The sequence below is a fragment of the Oryctolagus cuniculus genome, chromosome 17 (assembly GCF_051225735.1).
Source record: "Oryctolagus cuniculus isolate XC-2025 breed Fujian yellow rabbit chromosome 17, ASM5122573v1, whole genome shotgun sequence".
Classification (NCBI taxonomy): Eukaryota; Metazoa; Chordata; class Mammalia; order Lagomorpha; family Leporidae; genus Oryctolagus; species Oryctolagus cuniculus.
The window spans coordinates 43,295,871-43,311,041 of record NC_142883.1 but is presented as its reverse complement, the minus strand read 5'-3'; the positions used below and the strand labels follow the sequence as shown (position 1 = coordinate 43,311,041).

The following is a 15,171-nucleotide window of genomic DNA, read 5'->3' as shown; positions in this document are numbered from 1 at the left end:
GTCAGTCGGGTCCGGGCTGCTGTGGCCTCACCCACCTGCCCGTTGACTCTCGGTCAAAGAACCCATTCCTGCTGGGCCTGGCCTGGCCGCGCGCACGTGGATGTACACACAAGTACGCGGATACCACATGCACGTACATGGACACACACGTGTGCATATATATACATGGATGTGCACACACATGAATGGATGCGTACACGTATGTACACACACACACACACACACACACACCCTACAAGAGGAAACCCAGCTCATCAAAGCTCCCAGTAGCTTCGAGCGGCCCAGCCTCAGGAGGTTCAAGGCAACACCACAACCCCCAGAACTCAGACGGGAAGAAGGCAGCCTCTCGGGGCTGTGGTCGGACAGCACGGAGGGTCAGGGGCTCGCTGTGGAGAGCCCCATTGCTGTATGCATTGTTTGTTTGACCCTTTTCTTACAGTGAAGGGGTGTACGAGGAGGAAGGGGGAGGCGTGTGATCCTGGAAATGGAGCGTGCATCAGTCAGGACCCAGGAGAGGCGGGCTCGCCCCAGCTGGTGCCGTACTGGCTTCTAGGAAGGGTCTCCAGGCGCCTGAGAGCTGGGGGGGGGGGCCGGGTCTCCCCGCCTGGGCCCCTCCTTCCTCAGTGTATTCTAACACACGTGCAAGACCTCTGTGCGTGCTGTCTCACTGTGGCACTACGGTGTCTTCTGGAAAGAGGTGAGAGAGGGAGGGAGGCAGGAGGATGGACAGAAGGAGGGTGACACGGTGGGGCTGCTGGGGTGGCTGAGCCGGGCACCGTGGTCAGGATCCCTAATTCTGCCTCAGGAGGAGTGGCGTCATCGCGAGGCTTAGCGGACCTGGTGGGTGTGGCTTCTGTCTCTAATAAGTAAGCAAAACGCCAACCCATTTTTGCTTGCTTGACAAAGTTTGAGAAGAGAGCTCTTTTCAAAGGGCAGGATCCAGCTACGGGGAATGACCACAAGGGTTCTTGGGCTGAAGGAATTAAAGCGAGTTTTAGTGTCTTCTCAAATTTTCTGCAAACCCCCAATTTCTCTAACGACCTCAAGTTACTTTCCCTGATTTTCAAAGTAAACGATTTCTTAAATGCCACAAGCAGACAGGTTTCCGTCTCACAGCCCCTGGGGCTCCGGGCACAGGGCCACTCTTGGACACGGGGCGGAGGGGTAGGGGAGCTGACGGACCCCCTCTGGGGTGGAAACGGGCGGTTACAAATGCCCACCCCGAGCCAGCCCAGACCATGCCCTCACTCAAGTCGAGAATGAGCGAGTCTGCTAGGACGCGGCGAGGAGCGCTGCTTAGACAGAGTGGGAGCCCTGACATCGGCTCCTGAGACGCCAGGGCCCAGCCACGGGGCTCTGCTCTCACTCACGTCACGCTGGTGGCCTCACTCTGCAGGTGGGGCAGGGTTACACGCAGGACCTGCCCATGCCTCGGGGCGCACTCCCCACACTGCCAAACAGCCCGCGGGGGAGCCGTGTGCTGAGAGCACCGCGCAGGGTCCGTGACAAGAGTGAGGCGTGCCCCAGCAGGACCGGGGGGCGTGTTTATAGAGGGCAGCTGGGCAAACCTCTGCGTGTTCCTGGAGGGGACGCACAGTGGCAGTGCCTGTGCCAGGGGGAAGCGCCCTGCAGGGCTGGGAGCTCCGACTGTGCAACTTTTGGGACCGTCGACTTCTCCCTGACCCGAGAAGGCGTCCTCTTAGGTCATGACGCTTTCCCGTCGGTGGGGTCCGGCCGCGGGGCACTCACGCCCGCTTTGGGCTTTCTCCTCTGCGGGTCTCTGTTGGACACGGGCACACCCTCCAGCATTCACCCAGGTGACGGGGCTCCGGGGGACGGGCAGGCGGGTACCTGGTGATGATGGCCAGGTGGGGCGGGTTCATGCAGGCGCCCATGAACAGCACCACGTTCTCGTGCCGCGTCTGCCGGTAGTTCATCACCTCCTTCTTGAACAGCTTCAGGTGGTCCTGGTTGTGGCCGTCCATCTCCAGCAGGCGGATGGCCACCTCGCCGTGCCAGCGGCCCCGGTGCACGCGGCCCCAGCGGCCCTGCCCGATGGGCTCGCCCAGCTCCACCTGCTCGAAGGGGATGTCCCACTCCTGCAGGTACACGCTGGTCTGGCTGGCCTTGCGGGAGATGGGGCCGCGCCAGGGCCGCCGGGAGCTGGGCAGGTCGTCCACCTCGTCCTCGTCATCTTCGGCCTCTGACCTCCCCGCCTCCGGCTCCTCAGCCTGAAAGGGAAGCGGGGGGATGGGGAGGGCGGCAGGTCTGGGCGCGGCCACTTCTCGGCCATTTCCTGGAGACCTCCCCGGGAGATGGGTGAGATGCACGGGGACAGAGGCACTGGCTCCAGCTGCAGCTCCGCGCTGGCCTGCCGTGCACCGGGGACACGTCTGTCACTTGGCTGCACCGGGCCTCAGCGTTCTCATCCACGAAACGTGCCAGCGGGCCCAGGCGAGCACACTGCCCTGCGTGCTGCTAACACTCCAAGGTCTACCTACAGGAACGTCTACCACTTAGGGAAGGGGCTGGTGCTGTGGCGTAACAGGAAAGCCGCCGCCTGCAATGCGGCACCAGTTGGAGTCCCGGCCACTCTACTTCCTATCCACCTGCTGGCTGATGGCTTGGGAAAAGCAGCGGAAGATGGCCCAAGTATTTGGGTTCCTGACACCCACATTGGAGGCTGGGATGAAGCTCCTGGCTTCTGGCTTTGACCTTGCCCAGCCCAGGCCATTGCATCCATCTGGGGAGTGAACCAGCAGACGGAAGATCTCTTTGTCTCTCCCTCTCTCTCTCTGTAACTCTTTCAAAACTCGCCGTGCCATACTGTGTGGCCGGGGCCCAGGCTCAGCCAACACTTTTGGTCAAGGGTCCAAACAGCGGTTCTCGGTCCTGGCTATCATCGGGATCACCAGTTCCTGCCCCTCCCACACTCACTGAACCAGTCTCCCAGGCCAGGGTCGGAATTAAACGTCAAAAACAGCAATGCAAGGGGAAGCTGGCTGTGCTGCACACCTCACCACCCTTCCCTGCGTCTGTAGCTGCCGGGCACCCATTCAGCCCCAGACCCCCAAGGGCTCTGAGATGAGGGCGGGGAGCAGAGAGAGAGCCCCTGTGCGTCACCCTACTCACCTCCGCTCCAGGAGCCTCCAGTGTGTCCACGTCGGCTCCAGGCTGCTCGTCGGGCCTAAGAGTAAAGCAGCCTTGGTCAAGGAGGCCCCGAGGGAGGGCTGCTCTGCTCTGCGCCGGGCGGGGGCAAGAAGCCAGCAGGCCTGGCCAGGGCACGGACTCTCCCAGCAGTGGGAAAGGCAAACAGGCAGGAGGCAGAGGGCGGGCCCTTTCTGGCCTCAGCCCTCCCCAGGCTGTCTTGAGATGGATGGGCACACGAGCTGGGCACATGAGCTGGGCGGTAACCAGCACGGCCCCTCTCCTACCTGGCACTCGGGACATGGTGCCAGAGCACAGGCACAGACCGGGCCTCTGACAGCCTCACCCCCCAATAGAGCCGGCCCTGGGACCTTCGGTGGTGCCTTAACCCCCAGCCTGCCACCTTCTCCAGTGGGGTCAGCACCATGGGGGAAAGCAGGGCTCTCGTCTGCCAGTCCCGGGTGACAAAACGCAGCCCCCTGGTGCCGAGTGCCCCACGGGCAGGCAGAGGCAACGCTCGGGCGACTTAGCCTGAGGAGCATTCGGGCCAGGCCAGAGCCATACAGGTGGGACCGGGGGACAGGGATGCCTACCGGTCACCGTCGGCTGTGTCGGGGGGCGGCGCTGTCTGCGGGAAGGCCGAGATGTCTGGAGGAAACAGGAAGCGGACACAGCATGAGCCCACCTCTCCAAGCCCCACGAGACCCACGCTTGACACCCAGCAGCCCGGGGGGCCGCCCCTCACCTCAGCGTCTGCCACCCCCACCAGTCCCACTTGTGCTCCCCCCGGAACCTTCCGTGGGCTCAGCACCAGTGGCGCCTGCTTCTGCCCACACAGCTCTGGTCTGGGAAGGACGGTGGGCGGGGGTGGAGACTCCCAGGCCAACACCTGTCCCCTGTGGCCCAACTGCCCCTGCATCAAGTGTGTAGCAGCCACATGGGCGGAGCGGCCCCTCTGGGGGAGGGTCCCTCTGTGGGGTGGCAGGGCTGGCCGTAACCACCTTTGAAGGTAGAGATGGGGGCGGGCGTCTGGCACAGCAGTTAAGACACCGCTTGCCTCCCACCCCCAACTGCCTGGGTCTGAGCCCCAGCTCTGCTTCTGATCCAGCTCCTTGCTGACGTGCACCCTGGGAGGCAGAGGGTGACGGTCCAAGTGCTGTCTGCCACCCACATGGGAGGCAGCCCTAGATGCAGTTCCTGGCTCCTGGCTCTGGCTCTGGCCAGACCCGGCCACAGCTGTTGTGGGCATTTGAAGAATGAACAAGAGGTGGACGATCTCTCTCTTTTTCAAATAAAAATAAAATAATAATAATAATAATAATAATAGTAATAAAACAAAGCAAAGAGACTCCTTCACTCAGGCCGGCGGAGTGGCCGACAGGACTTGCAGGTGGCTCAAGTGAGGCTGAGGGTCTCCAGGGCAGAGGCCCCACCCCCTGGGCTTCTGGGTTTGGGGTGCGAGGGAAAGAGCTCACAGTCTGTCCAGCAGGGGGCGCGAGATATGGCCCAGATGTGTGTGGGTCCCTGTCCGAGCACAGGAAATCCCGCACGCAGGGACAGCAGGACCCGTGGTCACCGCTGTGCAGAACCGCAGTGCCACAGGCGCCCAGGATGGGTGTGGCTGCCCATGACCCCCCTTTCAGCAACAAGAGAGCCCACGCGTGGCAGTGACTCAAGCTGTAACAGCTTCTCTCTTGCCTTCCTGGACACAGTCCCTCCCTCCCCAGCGCTTCCTGGCCCTACTGTGGCTTCCTCCACAGTGACCTCTGAAGGTCATGGGGCCAGAAGTTGAGGCCTCTGGGACCTCGCAGACTTGGGGAGCGTGATAGAAGCCGTGGGGCTTCTTATCAGGGGGACGCATGCACGTGCCTGCCAGCCTGTGGGCTTGCCCTGGCACCAGGATGGCTGTGGTGGCCTGCCCATTTCCCCACCTACAAGCGCCCGGGTGCAGGGACACCGCCCGCCTGGGGGAGGAGTGTGCAGAAGAAACACCCGAGAGGGAAGACAAAACGCCTCTGGACTCATCCTTTGCCGTAGAGGTTGAGAGCTTTGTGCATTCTGTGCCCAGACATGCCCACGTTTTTAACAAGAATACATTGCCTTCCCCTGGACATAGCTTCCGGGCGGGACAGGCCCTTCTGGAAGAAGAGCCATGTCTCCCCAGTGCCCTGGGGTAGTCCCCTGTCCCAGAGCTAAGGTGCCCAGCCACTCACAGGAGCCTCCACGGGGCAGGCCCCAGGCCCCTGACGGCTGCCAGTCTCCACGTGCCCGGGCAAAGCCATAACACTCCAAGCCAGCCCTCTCAGAGAGCCAGGCTGGGGAACAGGAAGTCCTGCGATGACCAGACCTCTGTGGCTGCAAAAGGAGGTTGCTTTACCTGGAGGCACCCCGTTAGCTACAGGCTGTCTGAAACACCTTACAGCCAGCATGTCACCACCTTCAGTTGATCAACTCCTTCAAGGCTGGGATATGGTCAAGTGTAAAGGCTGGCACATGGCACGTGTGCAAAAGAATCAACGGATTGTCTTACTGAACCCAACAGTTTTCAACTCTGCCATAAGGAGGCATTTCCAATGATGACCAGCAGATGGCACTGTGCAGTAAGGCACAGGGAAGCCCGCTGAACACATGGAGCCTGCAAACCTACTCAGCTTGCATCTCTTCTCTAAGACAGGTCCAGTGTCATTATGCAGGGATGACAGGGTGACAGATGCTTCTAAAGCATCAGCCAGAAGTCCTATCTCTCCATTCCGCAAGCCAGGGTTATAGCCCTGTCCTGCCACCTCCCAGCTGTGTGACCTTCAACAAATGGACCGCAGTGTCAGTGCAGGACAGCGTGGTAAGGGCATTGCCCATCACCAGGACACATGCCCTGCCCCCTGCCCAGCCTCAATGTGTAGTCAGCTCTCAAAGCAGGTGGAGGGACACTCAAGCACCTCCATGGATGGGCACACAGAGAGGGAGAGGGCGCCTGGGTGAGCCGGACAGAAGGGGGTCACAGCCAAGGGGCAGTTAGTGGGGCCATGCAAAAGACTCACCTGGGAAGATGAACTGCTGTCTATGATGAATGAAGTAGGCAGCTTTAAACAGAAGAGGAGGTGAGTCTCACACACAGAGAATGGCAAATGCAGAGGCTGGTTACTGGGCTAGGACAGCCTGGTCCCACCTGCCCCACCCCAGGGGGCCTGGCAGGGACAGGCACAGCCATGCAGGGAGGCGGGAGCAGCAGGGGAAAGACGGGCACTGGCAGGAACCCCAGGATGAGGGGTTTGCACAGAGGACTGGGGGTCCCGAGACCCAGCCCCGCGGCCACCTTGCCGCAGAGCCCGGCCAATGCCCTTCTCTGTGAAATACACGTGAGCCCAGGAGGGCTGCACACCCGGGGGGACACGGGGACTCTGCAGAGGACGGCCCCCTCTCCGTGTCTCCTCACCTCTTCCTACCTGCGGCCCCCCCAAAAACCCAACTTCTCCCTTAAGTGGGACTGCACGGGACGCAGTGGGGTTCTAGAGGCCAGGGCGGAGTGTTCTGACTCCCAGACTCTGGGCCCTGGGCAGGCAGGGGCTGGCTGGCTCGCCAGCTGCGTCCCTCTAAGGGCGGTGATGTGTAGCCCACTCCCAGGTCATCCTTGAGGATCAAGGCACAGCACAGAGCCAGGGGGCCCCCAGGAGGCATTCCTTCCCCATCACTGGGCTGGCCCGACCCCAGGGGGCTGGCACCCTTGGTGTTGCCGGGAGCAGAAAGAGGGATGGAGAGAGGCGTCTACAGGGGACAATGAGGCCTGGTCCAGGGACAGCAGGGAGAGTGGAGAAGCTTCGCTGGTCTGAGGCTCCCTTCCCTTCGGGAGCTGCAGCAAGAGGCATGACCTCGGAGTGTCAAACCGGCAGGGGCGTGGGGCGGGGGTGGGGCGGGGAGGTTAATCAAGGGGTGCGGCTCAGCCATGGGAGGGGTGGCGGTGCTCTGCTGATGCGTTCAAGTGCGTGACGGCCAGTGCGTGCACGTGAAGGCAAAGGGACAGGCGAAAAAGAGGAAGTCCCACAAAACGCCAGGGGCCCTGCTAAGCTGGGCACAGAGAGGCGGCCCAGCCTCCTGCTGGCTGTGTGGCCCCAGTCCCCAGTCTCCTGGCACAGGAAGAGCTGCACCTGGAACTCCAGGACCCAGTGACGGGGCCTGACCCGGACCGGGACTACAGTCAAACAAAGGCTGAGCCCCACCGTGAGGCCGCGGCAGAGCCACTTCCCTGGGCTCCCGATAGGCAGTGCCGGCCAGTGTGGCGGCAGCTGAGGGCAGGGCAGGCCGGCACTGCGACACCTCCCTCCACGCCTCGGGGCAGCCAAGCCAGAGGCCCGCTCCACTCCACCTGCAGGACGCACGCTCTCGTTTCCACAGTGGGGACCACCGAATTCCCACTTGCGGTGGTCTCCCTGCTCTACAGAAAGGGAGGGAGAGCTCTCCCTGTTCACAGAGCAGATGGGCGCTGGGGCCCAGATCCCTGCCCCGTGCCTGCAGCACCTCCCGCGAGCTCAGGGCCTGGTCCTGGGGGGAGACACGGAGACTGCGACAAACCCAGGCTTTGTGTCACAGGCACTGAGCGTCAGCACTGGCTCTGCCGCTTATGGGCTCCTCAGCACAGGGCAAGCTGCTCCCTGTCCCAAACCTCAGGGGCCCCATCTGGTAAATGGGTGTGGCCGCAGCATCCAGCCCAGGGCTTCGTGCTGGAGGCCCCCCGGCAAGCGCTCCAGGAGGGGCAGCTCCCAGTGGCCCCAGCAGGGCTGGACCTGGAGCCTGCCGGGGTCTGCTGAGAAGGGGGGTCTGACCCCGGCCCTGAGGGCTGGGCAAAGCCCGGAGGCGTGGTACCTGGGAAGTTGAACCTGCTGTCCCGCTGGCCAGGTGAGGGGTTGGGTGGTGTGGTGGCGCTGGAGGGGTTGGACGTCGGGAAGGGCGCCGGCGAGGAGGGCGTGGAGGAGGTGGTGGACGACGGGTTACTGCTGGAGTCCAGGTGGTTCATGGCCGGAGGATGCTCCTGCAGGACCAGAGCCGCGGGCGTGGGTGGGGCTGTGCTGCCCGGGGCCCCTCTGTCCCTGACGATGACCTTTAGTCTCATCCTCAGGCAGGGTGGCGCACAGACGGCCTCCCTCACCCTTCCTAGCTCAGCACAAACACGCTTCGCTGAGGACGGGCTGAGGCCAGGCTCCTCCTCCTCATCCGCCCATAGCTCCCAGCCACTCAGCAGGGCATTGTAACTACAGGTTCTCCACTACCCAACACCGTGCATCCTGTGTGGGCAGGGTGCTCGCCACAGCTCAGCCTCTGACCACGGTTCAGCCTACTATGTGCCATGGGCTCTGCTGTGGGACAGCAGAGGCACCCAGGGTTCGTCTCTGCAAACCTTGCTGTCCCCAGTGAAGTCCCGTCAACGGAGGACTCCCAGAACCCACAGGACACTGCAGACCCTGCAGGCGGCGGTGGCTGGGGCTGCTGCCGGCACACACCTTGGAAGCGTTAAGAATTTCAGAGCTGTAAGGAGCCCAGTGTCTGTTGGCCGAGGAATTCCTTTCCCACCTGCTGAGGAACTGGCATTTGGGTCTGGGACGCACTGGTTGGATCCAGGGCCCCACCTGAGACAGATGCCCCCTGCAGCCCTCTCTCGGGTGGGCCTTTGGCCCTGCTAGGGCCAAGCTGCTGGGTGGTCCCAGCTAGCAGGTCTGCAAAAGAGTGGGGCAAGCACTTAGGAGGCACCTGCGGGGCACTGCACGCTCATCTGTCGCGTCTCCGGGCCACCATGCCCTGGCACAGGAGTTGCTACTTCCATTTGAGGACGTGGAGGCCCAGAGGAGTGAAGGAAGTTGCCCACAGTCACCAGCTAAGAGCTGCAGAAGCTGGATAAGACCTCCTGTCGAATTCCTCTAAGCTGCAGAAGCCCGGGCTGGGGTCTCCTCCCCACCCTCTGCCCCTGCGAATGCCTTTCACCACCCCCGCCCCGTTCCTCCTCCCCAGGGCTCGCTGCCACATCCTCTCCCTGGCTCTGGCTCTCAGCCATGAGATGCTGGTGCAGTTCACAGGGGTCTCTGTGCTGGGATCCGGCCAGACTCCACGGCCAACGCCTGTGCCCAGGGCCAAGTCCTTCGCCTCCCTGGGCCCCTGAGCTGAGCTCTGAAGCGGGATCGTGGTAGCACCCAGGGCGGGGTGGGGGGGAGGGGAGGGAGCTGCTGCCGCAACCTTGCTGCCAGGCCGCTGACAGGGTGCGGAGCGACCTGGTGGTTTCTGTCTGAAGCAGGCCCCGTGTGAGTCACGGTTTACTTACGAGAATTCACTTGACGCAGTCATCGCTATCATGCTTGGAAAAACCACTCAGCACAGGGAGAAGGCAATCAGTGTAACACACAGAGCTGAAACCGGCCAGCCACCACCTGCCCTCTGGCTGGCGGCTGGCAGGGGGCCTGCTCTGCCCCAGGCATTAAAGAGGGGACCGGCTGCTGTCGGGGAGGCGGTGCAGGCGCTGCAGGGCAGCCCTGATGGAGGCCTTGCCCTTGGCACATTGAGAAGCCAGGAAGAGACCTCTGTGCTCAGGGGTCCCTGTGTTCGGTCCAGGAGCCTCGCAAAGTCAGCTCACAGCCACCAACCCATGTGTGTGTGCCGGGCAGCGCGGGGTGAAGGGTGCGGCCGTGGGCATTTAAAGCAGGACAACAGGAGTGGGCAGGCCTGTCCTGGCAGACGGGCTCCTGCCACCTTGGGCTCAGGCCTTGGCACCCTGAGTTTGCCTCTTGCTCTTGGGGGGCCCCAGGCTCAGTGTCCTCGGCACACTGGGGTAACACCAGCTCATGCCCTTCAGAGCGTCTGTGGGGGCGAAGGGAACACGGAGGGCAGAAGCCCCGCGGGCGGCGATCGTGGCCACGTGACCACTGCTGGACGTGAAGGTGAAGTCAGGGCCAAGGAGAGGTCCCAACGCCCACCCCCACCTGCCCGGGCCGTGCGTCAGTCACCTGTGCCGGCCAAGCCTCTGCGGGAGGGGCGCCTCACAGACAGGAGCCGGGGTGGCCGCTGTCCCCACCTACCTTCTTTGTCAGTGCTTTGGGGAGGGTCCCGAAGTGGGGTTCGGCTGCTCTGTCCACCGGGTTGTTGATGTCCGAGGGCACAGATTCCGTCCTCCGAAGGGTTACTGCTGGTGGGGGGAGGGGAGCCTCAGCAGGGGAGCGGTGGGACCACAGCCTCCGCGAGTCCGGAGGGGGCGGGAGGGCAGAGGACTCACGTGGCAGGAAGGAGATCCTACAGGCGGGGGCTTCCTTTGTGCACTTGTTGTGACACTTCAACCTGGCGAAGGGGGCTGCGTTAGCGAGGGGAGGGGCTCCAGGGCTGCGCACGGGGGCTCGGAAGCCCGGGCCAGGCAGCTCCATGTAGCATCCCTCTGCCCCCTGTGACAGCCATGGTGGCCACGAACTGCCTGGCAGACGTGAGCTCAAAAGCGTGGTCCCCCTGACACTCATGGCCTCGGTGGCCTCTGTCTGCCTAGTGCCTGTCCTTCTGTGTGCCTGGAGAGCAGGTCTGATCACCCCTGAGCCTGACCCAGCGTGACCCACGCTTCGGCCTTTCGAAAGATGAAGAGACCTGCCACCTACTTTCGGAAAGCTCGAGATACCCGAACTTTAAATAATGCCAGGCAAACACCGGCATTACTGAGAGACCCCAGGGAGGCCGGGTGGCCCCTCCTTCCAGCACGGGGCCACGTGGTCTGAGGGTTGGCACTGGGCCAGGAATGCAAAGAGCTGGGTTCTCCTCCTGGCCCTGCCTGCTCCTCTGGGTTTCAGTGTTCTCGCCAATGAAATGGGCTGACAGCTGGTGCCCTATCAGCCTCACACGGCAAATGCGGGGCAGCCTGGGGCTCAGGGTCATCCTGTGCTCTCCACAGGAAAAGCACTACTTGAATGGCGGGTCCTGGATTAAAGCCAATGGCCAGGAGCCGGCGGGGACCTAGACCCGAGGGAAAGGTGGCACTCCCTGGAGATCAGGAGACACCAGACCCAGGAGCAGGCATGAGTCGCTTTCCTGCATACTGATTCCGATTCTCGGAGCACTCCGCAGCTCCGCAGTCAGAAGCGACAAAACCAAGGCCCAGAAAGGGCATGCACCCTGCCTCAGGCCATAGAACAATGTGGGGGGCAAAGGGGACCAAGACCCCAGGGCCACGTCCACTGGGAGAGAGCAGAGGACGTGTTCTGCTCACCCCTTCTCCCCCCTCCCCCTGGCCCTCCTTCCCACCAGAAACCCCACGGCGTGAGAAGCCTGGGTGGGATCAGGCCGGCAGACGTCAGCTCTGCACCACAGCCTGTCCCGGGTTCCCCGCCCGCGTCTGCTAACACACCAGGCTGCGCTGCAGAACGCCTTCCAGTCCCGAGTGCTCTCGCTGCTCGCTGCCTTCTCCACACAGACGTCCCCTCCAGCCCAGTCCCCGTGTGCCGGCCGGCTGGGTCCCGCAGGAAGCCCTGCCGATCCCGGGACTCTGACTCAGCCTGAGGCCAGGACTCAGCAGGGCCGTCCCTGCCGCCCCGAGCCCGCACCTGCAATGCTTGCACTTCACTCCAAACATCATGCTCTTCTGGCACACGTGGCACACCTGCGACAGCCAGGACTTGGTGGAGAACCTGCAGGGGGGGGGGGGACAGGACAGGTGCTCAGGCTCACGCAGGTAGGGAGCGGGGGCCTGGCCACGGCGTGGTCCCAGGGCACTGAGACTTGGCTCCACCCCAGAGCCCAGGGGTCCTTCTCCAGGGACCACCGCTCCTCCCCAGCCACGGAGTCCTCACTGCCAATCCCCTTGAGTCAGTGTAGACTTCGTGCCAACCCAGAAACAGCGACGAGAACAACCAGTGTGCACGTCCTCTGACCCAGCGACTCATCCGGCAGACACGCTCATGCTGTCACACGACAGAGGGACGCGTTCCACCTGGAAATCACCCGTGAGTCCACCCACAGGGGCCTAAGGACAGCCCATCAAGGGAGGGCTAGGGAGCACTCGTCAGCCAGCACATAAAACAAGGGCTCTTTTAGTCCAAATGTGTTCTCCAAATCACACTGTCAGGTGAAAAGGAGAAGGTGCCACACGATGTGGTTCCATGGCCACAAAGTTCAAGTACGGGAACAACTGATCTGTAATGACAGAAAGTTCCATATCTTCACAGGGCTGATACCTGCAGGTATCTGAGAAACTCCACCAGGAGATCCTCACGACAGGGCTACAGGACAGCCAGGTCTGGGCCCGAGGGGCAGGTGCTGGGGGGGGGGGTGGGCTGGCGGGGGGAGGGGAGGGGATAAAGCTGTCCTGGGCCAGCGAAGGATCATGGGACAGCTCCCCCCTCCCCAGATGATTAAACTGGAACTCTGCAGGCCTTCTTGTCAAGAGGGTGTGAGCCTGACCTCATTGTCTCAAGCCCAAGCCCCAGGGTAGGTGGGGCAGCCGGGCAAGGCAGGGGCAGGGCTGTGCGCTGGCAGCCACAAGAGGAAGCAGCAGCCTGGGAAACGCTGGGCCAGGCTGGCCCGGTCCCAGACGCTCTGGGAAACCACAGGAGCATTGAGGCAGAAGAGGGCAGGGTGCCAGCCTGGTTTCCCTCGGGAGCCCCAAGTTAATCCTGTGGCCGGCCCGTGAGGCTCAGGGCATGTACCCTTATGATGGGACTGGGAGGAAGATGCCACCACCCCATTTGCATATGGGGAAACTGAGGCTCAGAGCAGCTGCTGTCTACAGCTCACAGGGGGATAGGTGGAGTTCCCGACTTCAAAAATCCCTTTAGTGGCCCCTGGAGGACCACGGCTGACAGCCCAGGGGTGGCTGACTGTTGCTTTCTCCCAGCTGTCCCTGAGAGTCCTGACTCAGAATACAGGTGCCCCGGCCCTGACAGGGCTTCAAACACAAACCTTGGGTACCTCCTGGGCGTCAGTGCTGCCCCCACGGTGTGAGCTCAGACATGCTCCTCACTGCTGGGGAGCCCCGGCCAGCCTGGCTCACGGCAGACGGCAGCTCACGCACCCTGGGGACAGGGGAGGCCTGTACGAGTCCCCGGGGGCCCTTACATCAGCCCCGAACAGGGGCAGCTGGAGCATGGGCTTCCCAAGTCCGAGGCAGAGAGAGATGCCCTCCAGCCCACGGCTGCCATCCATCAGCCTCGTGAGCATCGAGGCCAAGACCGCGGGACAGTCCCCATCACCAACCCCGTCAGCCCTCCCCAGCGGGTCCAGGCGGCGGAGTCAGGAAGTCGTTGGAAATCCCGATCACCAGGCGAGGAGCTCAGGGAGGTGCATCTCCAACAAGCTCCACAAGGGGCTCTGGCACGTGGCCAGCGTCACACTCCAGCTCCTGGCTCCTCCTCCCTGTGACCGTGACCCTACTGGTGGGGTGAGGAAGGGATGCAGGCAGGGGCTGGAGAGGCCCCAGCAAGACCACGGGGCCGCGGGTGACGAGGCAAGGGAGCCCCAAGAGACAGTAGCCAGGGCGGATTCCCCAGCCCTGCTCTGCACCCCCTCCTGACCCAGACGGCTTGGCCTACCTGTGCGTCACAGAGAGTCCGATGTCCCTTCGTACCATCTGTGGGGATCCGTGCGGGAGATCTGCAGGGAAAGGGGCCAAGCCCGGCAGTCAGGGGGACCCCCGCCTGGTCGCAGGCTGGGTGGGGGCACAGGGTTTAACACATAGGGGAGAGACATCCTGGAACCCAAGTCTATCAAAACAGGGTCAGAGCAAGCCAGGGCAGGCGGAGCACAGTGGCCCTGTTCTTGCCTCGCTTCTCTGAGGCCCGTTACTGCCCAGCCTCTGCGGTTGGCCCAGTCTGTTGAGCCTGGGCGGTTTCCAGCTCAGGTGCAGGCAGGCAAGCTCAAGAAGGGGCCAGGCACAGCCAAGGTGAAGGCCAAAGCCCTCCACGCCCCAGTCTCTCGCACTCCCTCATGGACGAGGCCACAGGCCACAGGTCTGCAAGGGCTTTGCTGGGGTTACTTCCTGTTGAGCGGGTCGGAGTTGTCGGCCTCTGGGGACAGGTACAAGGCCAGCGAGCTCCGCAGCTCAGCGCGGCCCCGTGCAGCCTGCAGGACGCTCCTCAGAGCCACCAGTGCCAGATCCCGCGGGTGGAGCGAGCGCAGGTGCAGCTGTCCCACACTCCCCCCGGGTCAGCCCTGCCTGTGGCTGTCTCTGGGGCTACCTGGGGCACCCCTTCCTCTGCTGAGAGAAGGGCTACCAGCTTCCCTTCTGCCTGCCTCCCTGAGGGCGGCCTGGGCGCTTGTTCTGCTTCCAGATTCCCCATGAGGAGAGGCACCCTGTTTTCCACATAGCAGGTCTGGGAGATGCAGGAGCAGCAAGAACCAATCTCTCTGTCCACTGGTGGCCTGCATGCTCAACTCACGTGGCCCTGTCTCCTTCTGGAGCCCCTGGCTGGGCGCCAGGGGTCTGTAAACCCCCTGGACCAGTCAGCAGGATGCTGTGGGCTTTTCCCTGCCAATTAAGACCTTCATGCAGTGATCAAAGGACCCAGAACACGCAGGAGGACAGTGCCCCGGCCATCTGTGGCCAGCTCACGCCCTCTGAGTCAGCAGCCCCTGATAGGCAGCCACTGCCCCTCGTTGGCCAACTGCTGGCCCTGCACACAGCTGGTGCTCACTCAGAAAGTGCTGGTTCTCTGAAAGCCAAGAACACAGACCCATCCACCAGAGAAGCCCATGCCGGAGGCACTGGCACCTCCCACACCAAGGGCATTCTGATGACAAAAGGCCCAGCGCTGCCCTGCTGCTGATCGGCAGCTCTGGCACATCTGGGGTACGTCCCAGCTCCTGCCCGGGGCCTAGCCTACCCTGCAGGAGCCACAGCCAGCAAAACACACAGGTTATCTGGCAGCCACAGAGAAGACGAGGCTCCAGCCACGCAGCTCTGCATGCAGGCTGCGACTTGTAACATCTGCCCCTGGCACAGGACAGGAGAGTGGGGTGGCACACGAGCCGGGGCATCCACTCTCTCTGAGCTAGATGGAAATATTGGCCCTAAGGGTC

General features: G+C 62.8%; 1 protein-coding gene across 8 annotated transcripts in view; it reads right to left on the bottom strand.

Moving 5' to 3' along the window:
- KSR1 (kinase suppressor of ras 1) overlaps positions 1–15,171 on the bottom strand; it is a 155,815-nt gene that overhangs the window by 14,169 nt on the left and 126,475 nt on the right. For 2 of the 8 annotated variants that reach the window (XM_070061100.2, XM_070061101.2), the window contains exons 6-14: positions 13,686–13,746; positions 11,703–11,786; positions 10,397–10,458; positions 10,203–10,306; positions 8,005–8,170; positions 6,186–6,227; positions 3,741–3,795; positions 3,133–3,187; positions 1,852–2,231 (exon numbers count right to left, since the gene is read on the bottom strand). In XM_070061100.2, coding sequence (XP_069917201.2) covers positions 1,852–2,231; positions 3,133–3,187; positions 3,741–3,795; positions 6,186–6,227; positions 8,005–8,170; positions 10,203–10,306; positions 10,397–10,458; positions 11,703–11,786; positions 13,686–13,746 — 1,009 coding nt within the window. Of the gene's footprint in view, positions 1–1,851; positions 2,232–3,132; positions 3,188–3,740; positions 3,796–6,185; positions 6,228–8,004; positions 8,171–10,202; positions 10,310–10,396; positions 10,459–11,702; positions 11,787–13,685; positions 13,834–15,171 lie in introns of those variants that run through there. The other 6 variants (XM_089317455.1, XM_089317456.1, XM_089317454.1 and 3 more) reach the window with 4 other exon arrangements.